Source organism: Ptychodera flava, chromosome 17 (genome assembly GCF_041260155.1).
Source record: "Ptychodera flava strain L36383 chromosome 17, AS_Pfla_20210202, whole genome shotgun sequence".
NCBI classification, from domain to species: Eukaryota; Metazoa; Hemichordata; class Enteropneusta; family Ptychoderidae; genus Ptychodera; species Ptychodera flava.
The window spans coordinates 905,586-930,992 of record NC_091944.1 but is presented as its reverse complement, the minus strand read 5'-3'; the positions used below and the strand labels follow the sequence as shown (position 1 = coordinate 930,992).

General features: G+C 36.2%; 3 protein-coding genes across 3 annotated transcripts; 2 read left to right on the top strand and 1 right to left on the bottom strand.

The window, feature by feature from the left end:
• Window positions 1-888: 888 nt before the first annotated feature.
• On the bottom strand, window positions 889-8,203 carry LOC139115097 (coiled-coil domain-containing protein 43-like). The gene is made up of 5 exons (XM_070676990.1): window positions 8,000-8,203; window positions 7,228-7,324; window positions 5,804-5,948; window positions 5,285-5,337; window positions 889-4,068 (listed from the first exon to the last, which is right to left on the bottom strand). The coding sequence occupies exons 1-5, from the start codon at window positions 8,171-8,173 to the stop codon at window positions 3,881-3,883; spliced, it is 657 nt and encodes a 218-aa protein (XP_070533091.1). The 5' UTR covers window positions 8,174-8,203; the 3' UTR covers window positions 889-3,880.
• A 2,526-nt stretch (window positions 8,204-10,729) lies between these two features.
• Window positions 10,730-15,355, top strand: LOC139115096 (uncharacterized). The gene is made up of 5 exons (XM_070676988.1): window positions 10,730-11,241; window positions 12,881-12,937; window positions 13,691-13,804; window positions 14,101-14,265; window positions 14,557-15,355. Exons 1-5 carry the CDS (start codon window positions 10,963-10,965, stop codon window positions 14,722-14,724), a joined length of 783 nt encoding a protein of 260 aa, XP_070533089.1. The 5' UTR covers window positions 10,730-10,962; the 3' UTR covers window positions 14,725-15,355.
• A 3,335-nt stretch (window positions 15,356-18,690) lies between these two features.
• LOC139116572 (uncharacterized) lies at window positions 18,691-21,572 on the top strand. The gene is made up of 4 exons (XM_070679168.1): window positions 18,691-18,802; window positions 19,980-20,141; window positions 20,806-20,967; window positions 21,397-21,572. The coding sequence occupies exons 1-4, from the start codon at window positions 18,691-18,693 to the stop codon at window positions 21,570-21,572; spliced, it is 612 nt and encodes a 203-aa protein (XP_070535269.1).
• Window positions 21,573-25,407: the final 3,835 nt, after the last annotated feature.

The window sequence follows — 25,407 nt, the reverse complement described above, 5'->3', positions numbered from 1 at the left end:
GATTTTACCATGGATGTAAAAAATAGATTACATCCATGATTTTACCAACAGTTGACATTCTCTACAAACGCTCTTATGATTATGCACTGATTACATTTGCTAGATTTTCTTTGTATATCTTGATTGAGAACAATCACTTCTGTGTTTTCACATAACTGATTAAATCCGAAAGGTCAACCAAGAGTTATTTTACTCGTGTATTTTGTCAATACCGGTAAGTTAGAACTTAATCTATTAACAATTGACATTCACTCTTTGTGTGACTTATGCCCTCGCAACTTTCAAAAGTTCCTTGTAGTAATAATTTATTCATAATTTTTACATCAAAAAGTTCGATTACTGATGTTTCACATCTGTACATGCTGTAGGCAGCTAGGCAGGCAGCATGTAGAAGAGGCGATTTGCATATCGTCTTGACAACCTGGGCAATGAGGAAAGAATTGTACTAGTACATCTTGTGCAGGAAACAAAAGATTTGCCAGCTATTGCACATAGAAGTAACTAATTGATGCTTCCATTACATTGTGATGGAAAATTTGATTGTTGGTCTGTCTGTGTGTGATTTTAAAGGTTCGCTTTCATCTGGTCTCATGGAGCAATGTTGATGGAATAAAATCGTGACAAAAACTGTATGTATCACACTAGCACTGCACACATCATGACAGCAAAAAATTTATTATGCAGACAACTTGAAATGCGTATCAGTGTAAAAGTACTGAGTGACCATAATTTGTGATTTTTTTATTTGTAAACATTTCATCAAATTGGGTGAAAGACCAAATAATAAAATTCCACTCAATTCACAACTGTATAGAAGACGATTATCAGCTTTTGAGCATTTGCTGATTTTTGTTTATCACTGGAAACACTGGAAAACAAACACAAAAAGAGATATAATTGCTTTTTAATTATGATCCTGATTATCATACATTGCTGGGTCAATAATAAAATAAGTAAACTCAGTATTTGTAGGAAGTCCATAGAATGTAGCATTTCATCAAAGTGTGTTAAGATCCATGGTTGTGAAAATGTCTTACATCCCTCAGCTGTTTCAATGATGTTGATAACGAAGAATGTTTTGAAATATTCCTCGTTTGAACACTAACATAGATCTTCTAGAACTGCAATATATACTTACTCAAATAAGATAAAAGTTAATCATGTTTAATTTAAATTGTAGTAAGTTGACGATTACATCACACATTAGGAATTGTTGAATTGGCAAATCATTCTTATAAGCACAGCAAACCAGTTGTTTTTATTGATAGATAATAGATGCACTCATTGTGTACATTATCTGAATGATTTTGGTGAGTGTTTGTATCTGGTGTTGAATTCACTGTCAAATGTCGATCATTAATGAAATTCTATTCCAATTACAGAGATGATCAAAATGAAGTTTAACATTACTCAAAACATCACTCCATTGAGTTCAGTTTTCATGTATCTAACTCTACAATCAACTTCATCATGAATACATATTTTGTTTTTTGATCCAAATAAATGCAGTTATATGAAAATTTTATATCTTCATTTCCCTGTATCAAGTCTTCCTATCATGGAGGTAGACTAGACTTGATTAAAATGCTTAATTCACTGAAACCGACATACAGAACAAATGGCATGCAAAGCTAAATCTAACCATGCATAAATTAGAGTAAGATTTGTTTATAAAATAAAAGAAGACTTACTTCATGAAAATAATAGTGTTTAAGAAGAGAGATCAAATTATTAAAAACTGGACTTGACTCTATTATAGGAACCACTGTCTCTTTTAAGTATTTGTATCAACATCATTTGGGAAACTTAAGGCGAAATAGTTCATGAGTCTCTTAGAATCATTCATGATACCACTGTCTATGATACCATAGAGGGCAGCACTAAGATATGACTTCTACTGTCTATGATACCATAGAGGGCAGCAGTACTAGTAATATATGACTTCTACTGTCTATGATACCATAGAGGGTAGCAGTAAGATATGACTTCTACTGTCTATGATACCATAGAGGGTAGCAGTAAGATATGACTTCTACTGTCTATGATACCATAGAGGGTAGCAGTAAGATATGACTTCTACTGTCTATGATACCATAGAGGGTAGCAGTAAGATATGACTTCTACTGTCTATGATACCATAGAGGGTAGCACTAAGATATGACTTCTACTGTCTATGATACCATAGAGGGCAGCAGTAAGATATGACTTCTACTGTCTATGAGTATGATACCATAGAGGGCAGCAGTAAGATATGACTTCTACTGTCTATGATACCATAGAGGGTAGCAGTAAGATATGACTTCTACTGTCTATGATACCATAGAGGGTAGCACTAAGATATGACTTCTACTGTCTATGATACCATAGAGGGTAGCACTAAGATATGACTTCTACTGTCTATGATACCATAGAGGGCAGCACTAAGATATGACTTCTACTGTCTATGGTACCATAGAGGGCAGCAGTAAAATATGACTTCTACTGTCTATGATACCATAGAGGGTAGCACTAAGATATGACTTCTACTGTCTATGATACCATAGAGGGCAGCAGTAAGATATGTCTTCTACTGTCTATTATTACACTAATTGTAGTTTCATGTTCATATCATGATAGAAAATAATAACAACATGCTCCTGAAATCTCTTTTTCTGGTCACAAATAGTTACTCTATATCTGTGAACGGGAAGTTTTATCAAAGCTGACTTTGCAGCATTTTCATTTCAACAAGATGTGAAACAACTTTGTAAATTTCATCTGCTCGGTAGCACTAACACTTTTGACTAAATTTTCACATTGGGATTGTAATATTTCACATGCGTATCTGTATTTATTATAAAATACAAAGTCACATTTTGGCTGTACGCTTGTGGATGGATTTGACATAAATAGTTGTCTACATATGGTATACATTATACTTCAGAAGATGTCACATGGACACAAGTTTATCCTCAGTAATTGCAAAATGCCCCTAAGAAGTTCCGGAAAGAATTCTGGTGAGTGACGGCAGACGTCTTAGCATCATCTCTAATTGCTGTCATTAAATATTATATTATTCCTTTACAAACTTGTTTTACTAAAAATATTTTGAGTGAAACATTATCAAAACTGCACACAAATGATATTTTTGTCATGTGTTTGTGCTTCTTCTCATATATGCATGTAACAATAGGTTGTTATAATGTCGTATCACAGAAATGTTTCAAACTTTTCAACTCATTTTTTATATCAACAAAAACGTTGTATCATGGCTGATAATAAATAAAATAGTTGTTTGATTCAATGTTGTTTTGTTATTGTTTGGAGTTCATTCAAATCAATGCCTTGCCGATGAGTTGATATGTTGTTTATGACAAGTGTACTCACATTTCTATTCTACAGAGCTGTCAATGCGACAACCAAACAACTGTTTCAGAGTATTATTATCATTCCACGTTCAATGCAGTAAATGTCACACATATCTAGGGTATTTCATTAAAAGATGGCTTTGTAAACTAGGAAGTCTTTTATTGCATTTTTGAGGTTCTAAGACACAAGGAAAGAAATTTTTGCCCCATTTTGCAGGAAATGTACAAACATACATCTTTAGGGAGGTAGCTTGTGAGAGGGTAGATTTAATTTCAGAAAACATACTTTTTTTTGGTCTTGTGAGATCAACGTGACATTGCAAAATAAATACATTGTGTCTGGGGTTGTGCCTGCTAAGTATATCAAAGCCCCATGGATATGTTATATGACAGCAGTACAAGTCCATTGGCAGTTACATGTATGTAGTTGATGAGGTAACCAACCATTTGAATTCTTCCCCTGAAGGTGACTGAAGTTCATTGACAGTTTGTCCATTTAAAGTTCATTTGTTATAAAACTCTGAAGCAGCACGCTATCTTCGTCTTTCTTGTTTCTGTGTTCTTTTCTTTTCCTTTTCTTTCCTGTCTAAAGCTTTTTGTTTGTCTTTTTCTCGTTGTAATTTGTCTCTCTCTTTCTTCTTCTCATGGTCTTGTTTTGCTTTGTCCCGTTTAGCTCTCTCTTTGCTTGTCACATCAGTTTTGTTGGTGTTTTTAAATAACGCTGAAATCTTGCGTCAAGGAAAAGTGACATTGCTGCTGCTTCTGTAAACCATAGACAGTAGACTGGGGTCTTCCTACTGTCCATGTGTAAACACTTACAATATGTCATAAATAAAGGGAGGGGTCATCCTGTTTGTGGCGGTGCAACTTTCTTGTTGATAAGCATTGCGTCTTCCCAGAAATTGGTGATTAGAATAAAACAAATGTGAAGTAAATTCAGTGTTTTGATTTATGTTACTTCACCAGTTTGATAGCTTTCCAAATCATTGCAAGATTTTACCAAATAAACTTTGGTAGCATCCCTTTGTGTGTTTGAAGCTGTTTCTGCTGTGATTACAAGTTTCGATATAGCTGCCATTTGCACCAGGAATAATTGGATGTATTGTGCATAGCGGCAACAGACCCACTGTATGGGCACTACATGCTTAGCCACAGACAAGACAACCCCTCTCTTTAATTTCAGTTTAGCATGTGTGTTCAAGAACACTTAGGTCCATAATCTATCAGCTGTCAATTGCCATTACCACATATAAAAGCGAAGTTTTCCTTTTCCAATGAAAAATACTGGATTTCTACTTGTCTTTCTTTGGAACATTTTTGCTATTGAAGTTTGAGTCTGTCATGAACATTTCAGAAAATCATGAGAACTCTAGAATCTAGCAAAAGACATCCAACAGGCAAAAGTCTGAGTCCTGGTGTTTTAGTTTAGTTGCACATGCAGGGGTTCTCATGGCTAGGCCTGACTGTTGAGAACAGGAATACTGTATCTCAAAGTAGATACAGAATGTATTTTGCAAACAACTAGCTGCAGGTTTGGTTATTGCATTTTATTTGTACAGTTACTGTAACTAGCATGTGACATGACACCTCAATTATGATGTGACATGTGATACAGCTGCTTGTAAAAATTATCCTGAGATACATGTTTCATTGATGAACAAAACCAAATCCTTCCATAATCATTTCTTCAAATATCAACTTGGACCTTCTTACATTATTGTGTTGTAAATTTGGAAATATCCGAACAAAACAAAAATGTCACCAAATGTCAATATTCAACTAAAAGAGTAAGTCTACTTTTAAGATATGTCAGACAGGGACCGTAATTCTATGTGATTGCAGAACACCATTTTAAGTTTGTGTCAAAGTTCACTAAAGTTTTTCTTTCACGTTAAGAAAACACGGCACACATTTGTACGCTTTATTGCAAAGGATACAACTATCCTGGTTTGGGAAAGCTCCAACATCATTGCCATCACCATTATCATCAGTAATCAGCTGTTAAGGAATTAATGAGTGAACTTATCAAGAATAGTTATTCAGCAACACACACAGCAGATAATATACAAACCATAGATGAAACAGACAGTGAGAACAAGACACAATTTAATAAGTCTATCGGACCAGACAGATACACTATATGTATTTGAGACAACACATTCCCTAATTATATGTAGTTTGGTTAATGTTTCTGAATAATAATACAAACATGCCACAACTGGCAGTGGTCTGACAATATATAACTAGCATTCATAATAGTGTAGTTGACATATACAGACATTGTATTGACAAGCTGAATAGTGGGGGTTTCAGCATGTTTTGGGGAATAGAACAAGAACTTGCAATTGACATGCAGAAAACAGTTAAAAAATTATCAAAAGTTAAAGCGATTGTCCGTTTAATTTACTTTGCAGTGGATTACACTGCCCTCTATTGTTGAACAACAGAAAGGATATCTCTCTTCTTCTTCAGACACATCTCCATATTGTTTAAGTAGCGCAGCTTTTCTCTGCCTTTCTTCATTACTCAACTCTTTCTTCACAATGCTTGTTGCATGTTTCTCCATCAGATTTGCTACAGCCTGGTCATTGGCTGCTTTCTCTGTAACCAATAATGTTTTTCTTGAAATGAATTCTGTAGGTCATAGCTTAATTTCCTGGAAGGTTACACACACCTTGCTTGTACAAAGCTCACCAAGGATTCATGTTTGATAGACATGGTAGTTTGATACACTATAGCAAGGACATTGAACTCTCTGAGAATCTATGAAAATTATGATGGAAAAATGGTCTCCAACTGTGATTGGAGATATTTTTTCAAGCAAAATCTCTTGGACTGCATGATGCTTTGACATTTTTATGGCCTGGTTTAACTTTCATTACACATCATAGTATTTCAAATTGAGAGGGCACCCATATCAGTCACCGCATCTTGACTTAGATACACTATACAGTGTTTCATCTAGAGAGGGAGATGGGGGGATTCCCCCTCTGTTGACATGTTGGCACCCCCTATTTGTCAAGGGGGACCAGCCCCCTATGAAATGTTGCCAGTCACACCTTAGAGATACAAGTAGAACACGTGAACTGGTGAAATCCCCCCTGAATTTTCTGGTAAAGGGGGAAAATCCCCCCTGCTGATGCCATCTTGGATGAAACACTGACTATATAGAACTAGTACATGTACTTTCAAACATGTTATAAAACTGTGTGAATTACAATTAGATGTTGTGGATTGGCAGATGAATTACTGTAGAGGTTTTTGACAAGAAGCCATACTTTTACCACTGACTAGAATTTCCAAAAGCTGTAAGCTGTCTTTTGTGGATGAGCTACAACCTGAAATTCATGCAGAATTCTAAAAGCAAGTTGTAGGCCAATGTTTGGATATAAAGGATGATTCTCTATGTACATGAATCAAACCCTACAATCAATCAGTGATACATTTTATGGCTTAAACAGTTACATGACTTGAACTTGAGCAAAAATCACTATTGTCTCGTGATCATATTTTTTGACAAGATCACCTCAGAATATCTTTTGACAATTTCACCTTGTTACAATATTTTTTGACAAGTTTACCTCATAATAATATTTTACGACAAGGCCAAGTAATGCAGTTGTCAAGTTGTAGCTTATTCTTCATTTCAAACAACAGATCTATCAGATTGTGAACTTGAAATATGAAGCTACATTCATCCAGGGCCAATGCCGCCATTATGGATCACGTTGGGTTTTATCAGATGATTTGACTCACTACATCATCAAAATGTTTCCGTTCAATACAACAGAAATTTCAACATGAAAGGGTTTCCATCTGTGGTAGTAAGAGACAAGATGCTGACCATCATACTTTGTAATTCTATGATACAATACATTACCTTCAGCTTTTAATTTTTCAGCTTCAACTTCTTTTTCTTTTTGTGTTTCATTCCATTTTGAAATAATTTCCCTACAAGTATCCTCCACTCCATCTTCCTATAAACCAAAGGCATACATTTAAATTTAAAACCCAAATGACATACAATGAAATTTAAAAAAGAATTCACCATGACACCTTGTACATTATCAGAGAGACCAATGTGTAGTGAACATTTCATCAGCACAAAAAGTAATGCCATGGGGCTCCATCTCAAACTTTTATGGTGTGAGATAAAATTATACTCACAAGAAGATGATAATCACTATATGATACATGTGTCTCTTACACTGACAGAAACCTTTGAAAAGCAATTTTCTGATGATGATTAAGTTGCAGACACTGCTATTTGTATTTTTACTATGATATGCAATGTAATAACATGACATTATGGAATACAATAAGGCCAAAATACATTCTTGGTTTTGCATCAATGTGCAAGTAGGTATTAAGGGGGTTTTCTGTAAGTTGTTCTCGCACGTACACCGCCAATCCAATGGCTATTATAAAGGTTGGCATTACAAATGTTCATACTGCTGCATTTCATCTGAACACTGACAAACATGAAAATCAATCTGCCCAAGGAAAGCTAAATTAAATCACAGTCACTCCAAAAACTAGTATGATGATCTTTATCAACGTCCCTGACCATGCTCTGACTGACAGCGACCATGTTAACTGTGAACATTCGTGAAACATGTGACAACTGATATGATAAACATTAAATTGTATACCGTTATTTCAGAGAAAAAGCTGACCAAATCTTCGGTTTTATCCTCGTGACTTGAATCATCTGTCTCTAAGATTCCAGTGATATACGACCCGAAGACTTCCTGGTCGATGTTAAGTTTTGACAGTTTTGCCGAAAGCCAGACATCAAACGAGCTCTCGCTGACGGCAGCAGCCATCTTGCTGTTCGTTAATTTGTAGTTCTCTACTCCAATAATGATACTGTCTGGAGTTTATGAGTCTGTATTTACTTACACATATTACGGAAAAGTTATTGTCAATAATTCCAGTCCACAACAACAATATGGAAAACGCTATGCAGCCATTGTAAATAAATTGATAAAAGAATAAAGAAAATAATAAATAGATTTAAATGTGTCAATAAAATAATTAGTTAAAAGACGTTCCCCCTTGAAGTCTGTATCTTATGTTTAGGCTTAGGCCTACTGCTGAGATTTCTACAAGTGTTATGATTGACCGAAATCATGCAGTTGTGTGATTTAATTTATGGCGGATGTAACAGGTGACTGGTTTCTTGGTAGAATGAAAGATCCGTCGTTTGAGGGCGCTCTCACCCCACCCCGGGGCGCACAGAGAGTCCCCTCGAGCGAAAGGGAAGGATTAGCGATAAAAAGTGATTTTTTTTCTCTCTCTGTAGGTTCTTAAAATAGGTTATCATTCCAGCCTGTACGCTTATGTACATTATAGTCTCATCCTTGGTGGTTTATCGACTTGCAGGTAATGATTAAGTATGGAATATATTAATCGTACATGCATTTTAATGATTTACCATACATATTTGGAACTATCACAACTACCCCAATCATTGTACCTTCAATTGCATTGCGCACATTTTTCTGAAAATAAAATGCTAGCCCGGGTAGTAAGTCTGTCACAACACCAATCAAAGCATTTCAGCGGGTTTGTTTGGTTTAATACAATGATTTTGTAAAATACTAAGTGTGTTCAAGAGGTAACAACAGCCTCGCACTGTTCAATGAATTCATGACGAATTAAATGGTTTCAGTTCCTTCAAGTGTTTACCACAGAAGTCACGTCATGATGATTCCCGACGTGAATTGTTTCACTGATGATACCTAGATTTCCATGTATTCATTTCCATACTTACTTATAAATTATTTATTCATATTTACATTCTGGGATAGAATTTAGAAAATATGAGATAGATTAGGTAAGGCACAAGATCAATGTCTGAATGCCACCAAAATTTTGGAAATGATTTCATTTCTGAAAATTGTTTTCAGTTCATCTTCACATGTATGTGGAGGTCCTGTGTCACTTAACGAAATAAAACGCTCGGAACTATTTTATAATCTGTTTGATCGAAGTAGAGTCAGAAGAGTTGTGAACTTTCAAATCAGGAAGTTTGCAGGTCACGTAGAATCTTAAATGTTATCGATTGGATATGTTGTGATCTATGTATGCCGAAGGAAATTGTTTATAGTCTACACTGTGGAAACTCTACTCTGTTCCTACGGAAGAATAACGTATCGTGGAAGGGTGTTGGGTCTTCCCCTCTTTTGTCCATTGTTGTAGAGTATTCTAGGCCCGGTGGTGGCAGTCCCCGGGTTGGTGGGTACCCATGCGCGTTACCAAATTCACGGAAAAGGGGGTGTTTTTCTTCAGTCATCTCGGAGATTCTAGGTCCGTGAAATCGAGAAAAAGGGGTACTTTTTCAGAGTAACCTCCGAGATTAGGGGTAGTCCTTTCATAATCTCCCTAGGACACTAAATCTGGTCTAGTCTCACTCACAAAGAAAATGAAAAACAGTACCGTACGTTTGTATGTACATATGACGTATACATGCCCATCACTTAGGGTCCATCCCCCCTATAGGATAAGGAAGATGATTGTGTATGAATGTGACTAAAATCAGGTGAGGACAAACATTTGTGATGTATGTACATGTATACAAAGTCAACCTCCAGGGTCAACCCTGGAAGTCAACATACTAACCTCCTAGATTTCGAAAATAAGGGTATGTTTTTTACAGCTAATTTCTCCCAGATTTGCCACAAATAGGGGGTGTTTTTCTCAGAAATATTCTAGGAAAGGGGGTACTTTTCAAACTTGGGTAACAAGCATGGGTACCCACCAACCCGGGGACTGCCACCGCCGGGATTCTAGGATGAGAATGGCTACAACTAGATCAGTACATGTAAAACTACCCAGTTCAAATCGCGCTTGTGATAAACTCATCCCAACACTGTCCACATAATATAGAAGACAATTTTACGCTTTTTGAAAGAAAGGGTTCGCGAAGGCTCTATGTTATAGTTTGTTCTGCGTGTTATTACAATCTGAACCGTTTACGAGAGTGACATCGTCGATAAGAGTACAACGACCTCAGACGAACCCGAGGGATAGGAATATGGCCGTTGAGGACGCTGTTCGCAGCGATATGACTGGGATATTGGCCTACCTGTGCATCAAGGATTGACAAAGTCACAGAGTTCAGAATCAATCAATCAAACTATTGGTGGGTTATGAATGAGCAATGGGTTGAGAAGTTTTTGCAATTTACAACAGAAAACAAACAAAACCGTTGTAACATTAAACCCGTTTCAATCGTACATGAAATGCTGTATTGACAAACACAAAGTGATCGAACGTCCTTATGTCAAGGCTACTGACGTTATTTATTGATAAATTATTGGTTGATCATTAACCAAACAAGCTAACCTGTCTGTTTTTATTGGATGACCGTACCTATCACGTCCTTATATGGAATTAAGTACCGTGATTACGTAGCTCTCTTGCTCAGCTTTGGCCTCCAATTTCAGTTGCTCGCAGAAACAAAATCAGACTTCCAAAGCGACGATTGAGCAATTTCAAGACGCGTGTAGATCTGAACACACTGCATCCTTATCTGCGAGGCATTTGGTGGAAGATTTTCAAGGGACACTGATATCAAGGTTACACTTGTTGCTCGTCGGTAGAATTCAAAATGGCAGCACAGCATACAGATGACGCACCTTTGATAACACCTGTGGACGAGGCACCTGAGGAGCAACGATGTGAAATTCAAATCGAACCAGAATTCGAAATGCCAAAAACTAAAAAGCGGCCGAAACCTCTCAAGGTTAACATGAAAGAGTCCTCGTCATTGGGATATGGTATTGGACATATTTTACTGGGTGCGTCTTTGTTCGGACTCGGCATTGTTTCAATATTCCTCGGTTGTCAGCTGTTTTACTACGGCACTCCAGCCTGGTGTGGGGCCTTCGTAAGTACACCTACATATCTAAATAAGTACACATTAATGTCTGCACAGTCTCGATATCTCTTTATTGTTGTGTTCGAATTTTAACATCAATGTTATAATTATCAAACAAATCGTATGGGTCGTGTATTTTGTGTTGTGATATGGAGGTCAGTCAAATACAGCCAATTAGATCAGACAGTTAAACCGTTGAAGGCTGACACAGACAGCAACTCACGACTGTGCTTTCCTTACATTTTGTTCCATTTTAAACAACAACTCTTCAGCAAGACAATATTAAGAAATGATCAGTTATTAGAATGTTGCACTCCAAAGATATGAGAAAAATACCAGAAAACGGTAAAATATATTAAACGCCAAGGTACTTGAATGCAATCGTCTATGAATAGACACAGATTCAGGGTAGCAAGTGTATTTGACCGAAAAAAGGATAAGACAAACCATCATAACTGAAAGTATTACAGTTAAAAAACGCACACTATGATGAACTGAACATCAATGTCTCACACTTTAAGTTATCCAACGATTAGAAGGCATAAGTCCTGCACAGATCGTTACACAGACAAATACTAATAGTGTTATTGTGTAGCCTCATATCATTAGTCACTCACGTTGGCATATTTGATGACGTCATTTTTACCAAAGTGCGTCAACAACTCTGGTTAGCTAGTGTGTCTGGATCCTTTGTTTACTGCTCTGGTAGATAAAAACCGAGATCACAGAATATTTCATACTTTTTGATCTGAACTAATCTAGTAATCGTACAGAAACTCTCTACGGACGATTCTGCAAACGACTAGAGTGATAAAAACAAACTAAAAAACTGTAATTTTTCGAACAAACAATGCTCTACTCAGCCATAATAAGCGAGAAAAGCATTCATCAGACGAAGTGACACTATCGTTGTTACTCTGATTTATTCAGTATAATTTGAAAATTTGCGAGTAGTGCCAACAAAGTTAATGTAAATCACTTTAATGAGCTCAGAGTGCCCGAACTTGTCAACTTACTACTTTATCATGGCTGTACATGACTTTTGCATTTTCACCTTTCCATGATTTATCCCATACGAATAATTGCAATAGCACTTGATATGGCAATTTTCATGAAACTCGAAGACATTAGAGACTGTCTATGTTACCACACCAAACACTGAGATAAATTCAGTACACATTTTTGCTCAAAAGAAAAGTAAAGACAATTAGAAATGTTAAACCAGTGATATTTATTTCGAATTTTCCCGCCCTTTGTTATGTTGATCAGGATTGCAACTCTTATATTTACTTCGAATATTGACAACACTTACAAAGAAACATTAAAATACACAATTCAAAGGAGCAGCGGTACTTTAAATTTACCCGAATACCTTAATCTTCGATTAAAAATTGTTTACATGGGAAGTTGTTCTGATGATAATTTGTCACAATGTTGATAAGATTGAAATGAAACCAAGAAGCAACAATTTCACGGTCTATGTGAGTCATAGCTATATGCCATCCAATATTTTGTGCTGAAATCATCTTATGAAACACCGACAGTAAGATAAAATCCACTTAAGATTTTTATCTTGCTTTTTTCGGAACAAGGTGGTACGATGGAATCGTTTTCTTACAATTTTATTTTCGTATTATTATTTTTTTAGTTTATGGCAACCGGAGTTATAGGAATCGTAGCCACGCAGAAAAAGGACCAATGCATCGTAAGTACCTATATCGATCAATGATATGCTTGTTGCAATCGGTAGAATGTACATCTGCTTGGCAATTCTGAACTTCAACAAAGCCTCTACAACTGACATTGTCGTTAAATATTAATTTTGTCTTGATTATTTTACATTTTCTTGTCCTCGAAATTGCTTTTGAAGGTCAGGTTTATATCGTTTTCATGTTTTCGAAATAGTCAACAAATTCTGTAGCATTATCGCTGTCAGGCGAGCTGAATGAGCCATCATGTTTACGCCCTCTACGTCAAGCAATTATAAATGCAGACTCGCCAATATCGAACTCTGTGAAGAATTTAACACAAAGAAAGAACCAGCATAAAATTGCAAATGACCGCGATATTGGTTCTGTAGGCTTCCATAGAAATATTTAAAAGTTCTTTAAAATATAATTTGTTGTTGTTGTTGTTGTTGTTGTTGTTGTTGTTGTTGTTTTTGCCTGCTATCTGAGGAAATGACAACACTTATTCAAAGAAATGACAGGCTCCACGTGGTACAGGCTCACAGCTATTTTGAAATTAAAGTAGCTGGACTAACAGGTGGGCATTAGTTTTGAACAACTTGAAACGAAAGACCTAAGGCTTATGTAAAAGATCGGCTTTTACGCCATCTGATTCGTCAACTTTGCAATTCAAACTAGTCAAACTGTGTTCTTTTCGCCAGTGTTTTGCTGTATTGTTGAGAAGCAGTGAATACATTGACCAATTCTATTCTTTATTTCCCATGATCAAGGTGATCGGATACCTAGTGACGTCAGCCCTATCAATTGCTGGGGCATTGATCGTGTTCGTACATGGAGCCTATGCTTTCATGAAGGAAGAAAATCTGCCAGCTTACGGAGATGAGGTCAGAAAAAAATACTAGTTTTACAAGTTTTGGGGCAGAATAGTCAATAGTTGATATATAGTTCCGACAGCAACTGAATATCTACTGCATTGCTAAGCCCTAGCCGTGAATTTTTGAAATTGATGAAGTCGTAAACACAGAGTTTAATCATCTTTCGTCGAGTGTTTCTCGCAAAGTGAGATTGTGCTGTACTATCTGTCATGTGATCTGAAATCAACCAATCAAGTAGCGAAGATGAAGAAAAGGGTATGTGTTTGATACTCCAACAATAAATTGATGATGTTTTTTTCACGCAGGATGACTATGGCTATATACCATCCAGTATCCAATCACGTAAAGCCGTTGATGGCGTTGTAACTGCCTTAGCAGTGATGGAGTTCATTATTGCAATCGCATCGACTACCAGCTGTGCCAAGGCACTTCAACAGCCGCTGATACCGAAACACCCACAGAGGGCTCCGGTAAGAAGAAGACGTTTTGAGCGTTGCTTTTATATTTATGCAAAGTCATCAAGGATTGATCGTAATCATTTGACAATAATAATTTAAATACATTCTGTAAATACTATGGCACGCTGTCGGGGGCACGCTGCTTTACCATCTAACGTGTCAGTGTGCAGATTCCTTGAAAATGGCATTTGATATTTCACGATGGGCTGCAACGTAACAGTTTATAGAAAGGATGCCACTATGCGATCAGTTTTATATTATTCTCCTGTTTTTATATATCTTCGTTATCTGTCTCTGTTACAGATCTACATGATTCCAGCCGTGTCGGTTGATGGCCGAGTTTTGAACACAGCCACAAGTTCCAACAACCCTGGTGGCGCTTTCTACATTCCGGCCCGAAAATCAAATCAGCATACAATGGTTCCCATTTCCATGACCGGAATAATGTCCAATGGAGAATCACTTGCTTGAAAGTTGTGAAAGATCTAGAATACGTTTTAAAAGTATTGCCTTCGTAAAATGTTGCTGCATGAGCTTATGACATTGCAAGTAACAAGTACATTTGTAATATAGACTGTACATGTCGCGTTCTTATCAATTTACAAATCTATTTATGTCTTGGTAACTGCCACCCTTCCGAGTTTTATTTTTTTAACTACTGGATATTGGGCCGATATTTTGTTTTATGGAGCAATTAGCAAAATTGCATCAAATACGAATTCCTTTACGTTTAAGCTTCGCTTCGATGATCTCCCCCGCGTCGATGATCTACCTGTGTAAAGTTCATCGTACGGTGTGATAGCGTAGATGTACCAAGGCATAATGACGTCATTTGCTTGGTTGGACTCTTTTCTGAATGTCTGTATCTGATCAAGTCAAGCTAGATAATTTTAGACATTTCAGTCAATATCGGCAATGATTCGTAGAGTCGACATCGACATTGGTTTTAAATGACATAGATCCTTAGGTCTTGTAAAATAACATTCATAGTTATAGGTTCTAGTCTGTCTGCCCTTCTCTTCTGATCTCTTCAAATCAATAAATGTCAGTCTTTCAATTTTAAAACATGACTACAGAATAAAAATACCTGCATACCGTTCTACCTGTATGTCTATTTGCCTATTATCGGTCGGTCTGTCTGTCTGTCTTCTGTCTCACTCTGTTTAATTTATACTTTCAGTCTGCCAGCTTGTCTTTCCATATATCAATTTCGAAATGCCACTTTTATCTCTCATCGCATTTGACTTTACAAAACGACAAAACTACCATCTTTGGTGTTCTTATTAATTAGGAACATATTGATGAAAATACAATGCGAATTCCAATGTGGCTTCGTTTGCACACGACCCTAAAGAGTGACTACTGAACTTTGAATGAAGCGATCGTTCTCTCACGATCTTTTAACAGTAACACACTCACAATAACTCAGTATTCATAAATATGATTACTCAATTCCTCTTGAATCCAATAGTGTCTAGTGTGTGTATATTTTTCTAAATTGAATCATTATAAATCATCCGTATAGTGTATCAAACGACCAGAGTACAGTGTGACCTGTATGTAGCCAACTATTCTCCATGCATCTACCACTAACAGATTTGGTATCAGTAATCATTTTAAAAGCTTAAATATATGGTTACTCGAAAATTACTTTCTATAATCATGTTTGCCTATACTTTCATCAGGGAGTCGTTTAAGGTATACAGCGTCCCGAGGACTGATATTCGGACTAATTTTCACCATCTTGGGATGTTAAAATCAAACAGTTGTTCCCGTTGAGTTAACATAGGGATGACGACCATTTTGACTTTCTAATATCGATGAATGTAAGGTAATTTTTTGCACCAATCTTTGCACAGAGTCCCCTGTTTCTTCATTCTTCATTTGATAAGAGAATGGTAGAAGGTTTTAGTGAGGAAAGTTTGAGCAAAAATTTAAGTATTTAACTTTCGAGGCGGATAATACCTTAAACTTTTCTCTTTCATGAACGAAAAGAAATCATAATCTACCTTTGCAAAATTCAGATACGAGAATGAAATTACTTTCAAAATTTCATCAAATTCAAAATTATCATTAGGGAAAGACTGCATTAACTTGCATGGTACCTGAAACCCGGGTCCTTGCTGACCAACTCGGGTGACAAACAGAAGACTTTTAATCCCCCAAGGTGTGAATGTTCCATTGTTAGATTTATCTTATCCAGCTGGTGCCATTGTAGTGCCATTGTAGAAAAGGCAGGTCTGTGAAAATGATCCTCATAGGGAAGTAGGGTATTCCTAAGTTAATGGAGCTTTCCCGTAATGTGAATAAACATAATGGAGGCCATATGGTTATTAATTTGTAGACGATGAAAATAACTGTATATATCAAATAGGGTAACTTATTATTAACCTGTCAGATGGCAAATACATCCATTTTTTGCGGTAAATAACTGCAGACTTCTCTTCTATATGTAACGCTTTACCGCCATTGAAATGATAATTATATTGTCACTGATGAAATAGTTTCCCGAGAATTCCTGGGGAGACGGAGAACAAATCTCAGATGTATCATTTGCGGTTATGAGTTTGGAATTTGTCAGCTCCAGTGGCGCTAAAGTTGAAGGTGAGGGTTTATCTAGCTATTCATATATACTTAAATTGTATTGGTGATACTTATATAACTTCAGTTGTGTCACATATGTGGGCGACTGATGATATACTTGCTATGATCCTATAAAATATTGAAATAACAATAAATGTAATTCTTGATAACATTTGCTCTATCTTTCTTCTATAAAACATGAACATTTGCTTGATACACCCACTCTCATATTTACGACATCATACTAGCCTTGCAATCGTAAACAAATCGCAACTGTTAAGGTATTGTTGACCAGGGCATATTAGTGCATATTAAATTCCACTTGTCGACAATAAAAATGGTGTTTCACTCCGTACAGAGATTGTAGTGGTGTGGGTAATCATAACCTAACTTGTGAGTCTCAGCAGTAGCCACACTAAATGGTGGGGGCGTGCTGTCAACGACTCGGAGAGGCTCTAGCTTGGTTCGAATTATCCAAGCCGCACTGCTGACCCACTGCGTTTCAATTTCTGTGTGGAGATTATGCAAAGTATCGAATATCCTGGCTTCTTTTCATTCCCGTTATCAACATTTCAAAAACAGTGCTTATCACGATTTTAAACACATTTTGAATGTCAATCTTTCAACCCCTGCCATTTAAGGATGAGGATGGATAGATAATGCATAAAAACCTTGTTGTTGTTTTACAAATACTCAAGTTTAAAATTAGATATTAATTTCGGAAAGTAGTTTACAGATCATGAGCGAAATTCATTTTTATCATTAAAAACAAAATTTAGGTGTTTTACCCTAAATATGTAAGCCTTTCATCCTTCGAGTACACTATTGCCATCATACTAAACTTAGCATTCTCTGGGAATTTTGGAAAATATGTTAGAATTTTTCCATGTCATCTTTGATAAGAAATGTTGCTGTGAAAAAACTGTGTATTGCTTAAGTTGATGTTCTTGACACAGAAAAAGAATTACAAACAATATTTTGGAGCAAAGTTATAAATCAACTTTTTGCTGTACACATGCAAGCTTCAGAACTATCTCAGAGTTGCGATGGCATCCATCACAACGCCTCTACCGTCAAAGGAGTTGTAAAATACTGAGACCATATAGCCTCTGCGATGGAATCGCCATTCCGTATCAAGTCAAGGGGTCAAGACACTATTTGATCCCAGCAACATGACATTCTTTAAGTTATGAATTGTCATTTCTAATAAGCTATACCTCTTGATTCGTATGAAAAGTCGCTGCACTCTATCTGTCACAGGCATATTTCTTTTGGTTTAATTTCTGTCTTTCGTTACTATCCAACACACCGATATTTAACTGTTTAAGTAACTCAAAATATACTCTATGAAGATTTACAGTGGGTAAATTCGTAAGGCAAATAGTACAATTTTATTTGCATTCATAGCGAAATTTAATGAGTAAAATATGGTTACGGAATATGTGTTATGGAATCTGTAAGTATGGATGAGCGGATTAAACATTTTAATCGCCAAAAACAATTTGTTCGATGCTTCAATTTAGATATTTGCAACAGCTACTGAACCGCATACTGAAGTGAATTTCTGAAAGTTTCTGAAATATTCACACGCACGATACCGATACAGTGGTTTTGACTCATTCAACGTTGCAGTTGCGATATCTTTAACGTAAGATTAACTGTGCCTCTTTCGCTATCGAAGGCTACTTTGATAGAAACGGTAACTGTAATTCTGTTACATGTTACCAATTGATAGCCGTGCTTGTTGTGCTTCGCCAGCTTTGTGCTCTGTCACGGGGTTAAGAGTTTATGACATGAAGAATGAGTGACAATAGTTAATATTTGATCAGCCGTTTTTGCTCCAGTCGAGCAGTCATGGCGTCTGGTCAGTCGTCGGAGGGCCATGCAGGAGAAGCTGAGCGCAAGAAACGGAGAGTTGACACACGTGACAGAGACTATCACACATTATCAGGAGAAACCAATGCCGGTACGTAATGGGGAGGCTATTCCTGTCCAAGTAATCGTGATGTATATGAGAATGTAACTTTGTCAGACCTATGCAAAAGCCGTAAAATTTGAACTGATTCAAAATGGACGTTTGCTGATTGACTCGTCACGGTCATTATGAAACAAAATCTGACAAAATTCAATATTTTCTGTTCCATGATTCAACATTAAAATGCTTCTTAATCGAAATATCTATTTCATGGACACTCTATAGAAGGCCAATTTTTAAGTTGGAAAGCCGTTTTTATGTGTTGTCGTTCGACCTAAATCTGTCGTTCAGCAAACTGTGTCCGCCATATTGGTCAGGTTATTGTATGTCTCAAAGCCACTGAAATATTAAAATGTAGATTTATCTAGTCAAGCTTAGTTTAGTTGGCTGAAGTTGTTTGCCACAAGAAAACATCTCATTCAAATGACGACTTTTACAAATGTAGCATAATGGCAGTAGGTAAATTTTCTCATATAGCACAGGAAAATATCAAATACTTGCACTGGCTACCTTGCAATTTGTTGACAAAAACGAATTATACGATACCGACTTCAGAGGCGGCTATTTGTTGTTATGTTACTGAAAATATGACGTCAACACTGCCGTACGAATTACCACGACAATGTCCGATCACTTCAAGAACTAAATTGTGTGATCTGTGTATCACCATGTCGTTTTAACTCTGTTTGTGAGTATGAATTGTGAAGCCCTGAGTAACTCTTCGAAACTTGTCGCACACTGAAACAGCGCCCCCTTTTCGCAAAGACCGAATTTCTTTCGAGCACCAACTGGCCACAAAAATTTTGAAAGAAATAAAGCGGCAAGAACGTCAAAAGGAAGTGCAGTTCATAGACCCTATAAGAGAATGTTTTGTTGGTTTTTTCGATTTCTTGGATCACTAGCAATCCGCCAATTTTATGAAGACTTAGCACCTGTCATTTATTAAGAAGATTGGAACTAATTTGGGATAATTGGATGGTGAAGTAGTGCCGATTTAATGTAACCTCATCTGCATTTCGTTTTAAGTTAAACACTTGTTTCTATGAGTAATTTGTAATATCGCAACATTTAGCTATAGGGCACCTAAAACTTTTGAGAAATTTGAAAAATATAAAGATCCAATTATCCCAAATTAGTTCCAATCGTGTTTATTGTATATATTTGACAGGGGTTTCACCTGATCTGACAGGAAGCGAAATTCTAGCTGGGCGAGGTTACCAAAGACAACAATATTCTCCAACCCATACGATTTCATCAAATTATGACAGTTGGAGTGATACGTTCAATATGCCTACAAGACAGACATACTTTCCACAACAACATACTCATGGTAAGTTATGACATGTTGTCACTTCAAAGTGCAATTAATGAAACTCATCGAACTGATCGGCTGATATCACCTGTAGAAAAGATAGTATTATATAGGGACTGGAGTTAGCGTTGACGTTCCTATACGGCTTGTTATTCAAAAAATAATTTTATTGCTACTTGAAACTAATCAGCCAATGTTTAGAAAGCAGTAGGGAATCGTTTTGCTTTTTTGATCGTTTGTTTACTTTTTAAAATGTCTGAAACACTCTGGCGAAAGTTAAATCCTCTTAAGTATTGAAAATCATAGATTTTAATACCATGATTGGAATTCAAATCATTTAGGGATAAGCGCGGACGTTGAAAAGCCGTCATAAATGTCGACAAGATCATTAGAACAATATGTTAATAAGATAGTATTTCTCAGTTCGCTATACAAAAAAATGATTAACACACCTTTAAAAGGAAAAGAAGAAGTAAAATCACTTTCATAATCAATATTAACAAATACTTACGCGAACACCAATGAATTGGGGATTACCATTTTCAAAGCCGACTTTTGATTTCATCACGTTCGGCAGTGTCTTATACATGAAAATAAAAGTACAAATCCACTGGTCATATTTTTAAATTCACAAGTTGATACAAGCTAGGAATATACATCCTCCATTTTACGTTTTCAACAGCGGTTTCACCTGATCTAATGGAAACAGGAAGTCAAGCTGCTGCAAGGCAAGATTATCAAAGACTACACTATCCAGCATACCAAAGTGTTCCATCCAATTACGAAAATCAGAGTGATTCCTTCAATGTACTACAGTCTAACTTGCCATCACAAATAACACAAGGTAAAAATAATGTACGCATGTCAATACAAATAGTGATACTACGATGTGCTGTTACTAGTTACAACATTCAGTGGTGAATATAATTTGCATAAATTACAGTTGAATTACAATGTAAGGAGTGAATAAATTAAAAAGCTGTAAAATATTCATTTGACCTCAAAGTGACAAGAAGTACTCACCATAGTAAAAGCAAATGGCTTTCAAGGGAAATAAAAAAAAAATATATGCAGACCTCCTCTTTCAAAATGGAATGACCCATCTCTTATGTATGTCGAATTTTCCTCAACAACTGTCAATATAAGTGGGTTTTGTGTGACTGATTACGTCTTCTTCCAATGGGAGGGCGACTTCAATGTTTCATTTTGAGATGCAATTAAGGATCATAACAAATCAGTGATATACTTGAAATCGTTGTTTATACATTAAAAGAGTATTTACACAATCCAATCAGAAGTGGACTTCAATCTTGGCCAGATCACTCCAGACAAGTTGAAACCCAAATGACTCCATTGCATTATGAAAGCCTACTGGGTAATTCCTTCAATACACAACAGTCGGGACAAGAGCCTCATGGTAAGATAATGTACATAGTACATAAGTCATGATACTTAAGCTGTCCTATCATTTAATATTTCATTAAATGTCATGAAACTGCCTGGTGAATAAGGTTTAAAGGTAATTGACGATGTATACTTAGGAACTCAATCTGGGTTAGCTTGTTAGCGTCCAAGGTTGAACTGTTGATCGTTACGAAATATTTATCTTCTTCTTTGCAAAATAATCAAATGTCAGCCTTTTCGTAGGAATTGCTCGTCCCTCTAGTTCGCCATGCAGTTGCATAAAACTTAGAATGCATTCTGTTATCATATATTTTGCCAGTAGATTCAGCTGAACCCTGGAGAACAGAAATCCCAGCTTGGCAAGATTATCAAAGACAGCACTATCCTGCAACCCTCCGACCTCCATTTAACTATGAAAGTCAGAGTTGTCCCTTCAATGCACGTGTACGACAGCCTTACTTGACTCAACAAATGACACATGGTAAGATAATGCACAACGATGTCATAAGGCCTATGATATTCAGATATGACGTCATCGCGATTTGCCACACTTGTCACAGTGCTGGTTTACTCATTAAAATTGTATAGACGATTGTTGCATTAAGGAGCTTCATGGCTAATGTTGTTTCTGCAGACTCTTCAAAAAGAGGTCGTATTAGATAGTTGATGAATGACTTGCAAGTAATATGGAAAACTTATGTGTAAACTCGACAATTGGTTTTTCAATTATAAGGGTTCTCCACATGCTTGGACCCAAGTTCTCTTTCGTATTGAGAGTCAAGTATAACAGCATCACATAGCTTTAGAACAATAAAAATTAAGACTTGTTAAATGTAATTTGTGTAATTTGAACGACGTTGATGACTGCTTTACATTAGTCATATTGTGCCGTCCGCCGATTGATTTGAAAACTCCTTTATTATGCATTGATGAAAGGATTCTCATCTGATCCAACAGGAAGAGGCATTCCGCTGAGCAATATTATCAAAGACAACGCTATCCAGCAACCCCAAGTCAAACATTTAGTTATGAACATGAGATTGCAATAAGGTATAACCAGCAGCCACAAATTGCACAAGGTGAGGTGATGTGCCTAATCATTAGTATACCAATATTGCAATTAGCAATATCAGTCACAATACTCGATTTTGAATTTTTTTGAATAAATATTAGTGCAAAGTTTCTGGTGTTCAGGGTATTAATTTCTGTTTGGTAAAAAAACCAGTAAAGCTTTTTTCACACAAAAAATGATATTTAATCAGCTTTATTTTGAAAAACCAAAACAGTGAATGACACCTCGAATGTAAACTTAGCAAACAGTCTTCGCAATTTTGAATTCACCACAGGATTAGACCAGCCCTGAATTAATTTTTTTATGGAAATGCTAGTTGTTACGATGACATTACTTTCATATACACCTTGAAAGTTGATACTAGACGATGCACTGCCATCCAAAGAGCGTTAAAATGTGAATTGAGTAATATGAAAAACAATTTGCAATTTGCAATTGTAGTCACAGTAATTGATGGTGAAGGAAATTTGACACGGTAAATTTACAGGCGTACAAAGAGTATGGTTGTTCGTACTGATCATAATAAAATATTAGCGTTATTGTCTGTTTGTCAAGCAGAATTCTACAAATTTACATCGAGAAATAAGCATACTTGTTCTAATGCCTGTTTTTGATATACACATACAGGGGTCTCATCTAATCCGACGAAAGGAGGTATTCACGCTTTGCAAGATCAGAGACTACGATACCCTACAACACAAGGGTTTCCATCCTATCATGAAAGTCAGAATCCTCCGTACGCTGCACAGAGGACTAATTTTCCACCACAAATTACATACGGTACGATACTGTACACGATATAATTCAGGTATTCCGTCGTTGAATCTCTAGTCACAGCACAAGTTTGTCAATGAACTTGTATAAATGACGGAATACTTTAAGTATGTAGGTTTTATTGGTGATGGTTCAAAACCTCAGTCCCCCTATTGTTGAGAATTATCTGTTACACGTGACGTAAAACATTGTATTCAAACATCATGATCATTTCTCGACTTTGCGAATTCCCAAAAGGGTTGGACCCATAACCTTCTTCATTTGAAACTTTAAATTACCTGGTAAAAATCTTACAAATCGAGACTGGACTAGAAACAGTATTGTAGTAGCTAAAGATGTCAATGTTGTAAGATGAACATGTATCAATGGCGAATTTCATCATTTTGGGCACTGTCCTTGAAGGAAGATGAAACAGCAAATTCAATGCTCAGATAGTACAGTCCTATAAATGTATATACAATCATTGTATATTAGGAATCTCATCACATCCAACTGGAAGAGAAATTCAAGCAGTGCATGGTCATCAAGGACAACAACTTTCTGTACTCCAGACAAATTCATCGATTTCTGAAAGTAACATTGATTCACCTAATACAAGACAGTCTAACTTGTCACCACAAATTACTCAAGGTAGGATACTGTAGATAGTGTAAATCATAATTATCGCATGTTCTGTCATTTCAGTTTGCATATCATTGATGAACAAAATGTATCTAAGTGATAGTTTTATTAACTGACTTAAAATGGAGAGAGTAATGGTTTAAGATCTTAATCTTTGAACGAAAAATACAAATAGATTAAATTTTTTGTAGAATTTTCATTTTCTTTGGAAAATAGTATATTTTCAGTCTGTTTTTGATTTTTGGGATTCTCGATTGCCTTGTTTAAACTTAGAATCATAAATGTTGAGACTATATGATTGAACGGTATTTCAGGAGCATTTGAAATAATTGAATTGGCATTTTGGACTGTACGTTGATATATATATTACATTCTTTTGGGAGCAGTGTCGTATGTACAAAGATAAAATTGTAAATCGTCTGGTCCACCGCCAATGGCGTAGAAACTATAGAACTTAATTTATTTATTTACTTTTTACAGAAGTTTCATCTGATCGATTGGGAAGAGGAATTCAAGCTGGACAAGATTATCCAAGACAGCACAATCCTGAGAGTCAAAGGCTTCCATCCAGTTCTGAAGTTCAAAGTGATCCATCCAACACACAACAGCTCAGCTTGCCACAAATTACACAAGGTAAGATGGTGTACATAATAAAAACCATGATGCTCAGATATGACGTAGTTGCCGAACTAGTAACAGTATAACTGCCGGTCTTACATAATACAGTCAGGTCATTGTTTGAGAAATTCAATATTGATAGGTGGTCACGATGTACCCAGAGAAGAATTATGTAAACTCGACAATAAGTTCCTCAACTGAATAATTCTCTGCTCAATTCTTATAAAACATGTGGATTGTGTATTTAACAATGTTGTAGACAAGATTAATCATATTCAGCAGTGACTCGTGACTTGCTTCAAATGTGCGGGCTTACGAATATCATTATAATTATGGATTACTTGAAACAAATAAACTTTAGATTGCGAAATTGAAGCAATATACTTTGGCAGACTGTCGCGTAGATGGAAACGCGAAAGTAATGCGTTTGTCCGAGAAATGGCCAGTGACTAGAGGCTTAGTCTTCATTGTTCCATGTAACGTACAAGCAGAAAGTCATGAATTGCCGTAAACAAGATTGGAACTAATTTGGGATAATTTGTATGGCAAAGTAATGTCGATTTAACCTGCAAATGTAATCTCACCTGTTTTTCTTTTTACATTACATACTTGTTTTTACGAATAGTTTGCAATATTGCAACATTCAGCTATAGGCCACCTAACACTTTTAAGAAATTTGAAAACTATGAAAATCCAATTATCCCAAATTAGTTTCAATCGTGTTCGTACGCCAATTGCAAACAAACCCAAGATGCTTACTCTCTTGTAAATCTTGATAGGAGTCTCATCGGTCCG

Coding starts and splice junctions, on each gene's coding strand:
- LOC139116572 (XM_070679168.1), top strand. CDS start 18,691: ATGGCGTCTGGTCAGTCGTCGGAGGGCCATGCAGGAGAAGCTGAGCGC. Junction 18,803..19,979: donor ATCAGGAGAAACCAATGCCG/GTACGTAATGGG, acceptor TATATTTGACAG/GGGTTTCACCTGATCTGACA. Junction 20,142..20,805: donor TCCACAACAACATACTCATG/GTAAGTTATGAC, acceptor CGTTTTCAACAG/CGGTTTCACCTGATCTAATG.
- LOC139115096 (XM_070676988.1), top strand. CDS start 10,963: ATGGCAGCACAGCATACAGATGACGCACCTTTGATAACACCTGTGGAC. Junction 11,242..12,880: donor CAGCCTGGTGTGGGGCCTTC/GTAAGTACACCT, acceptor TTATTTTTTTAG/TTTATGGCAACCGGAGTTAT. Junction 13,805..14,100: donor TGCCAGCTTACGGAGATGAG/GTCAGAAAAAAA, acceptor TTTTTCACGCAG/GATGACTATGGCTATATACC.
- LOC139115097 (XM_070676990.1), bottom strand. CDS start 8,173: ATGGCTGCTGCCGTCAGCGAGAGCTCGTTTGATGTCTGGCTTTCGGCA. Junction 7,325..7,999: donor GCTTTTTCTCTGAAATAACG/GTATACAATTTA, acceptor TTTGGTTTATAG/GAAGATGGAGTGGAGGATAC. Junction 5,338..5,803: donor GTGTCTGAAGAAGAAGAGAG/ATATCCTTTCTG, acceptor ACAGCTGATTAC/TGATGATAATGGTGATGGCA.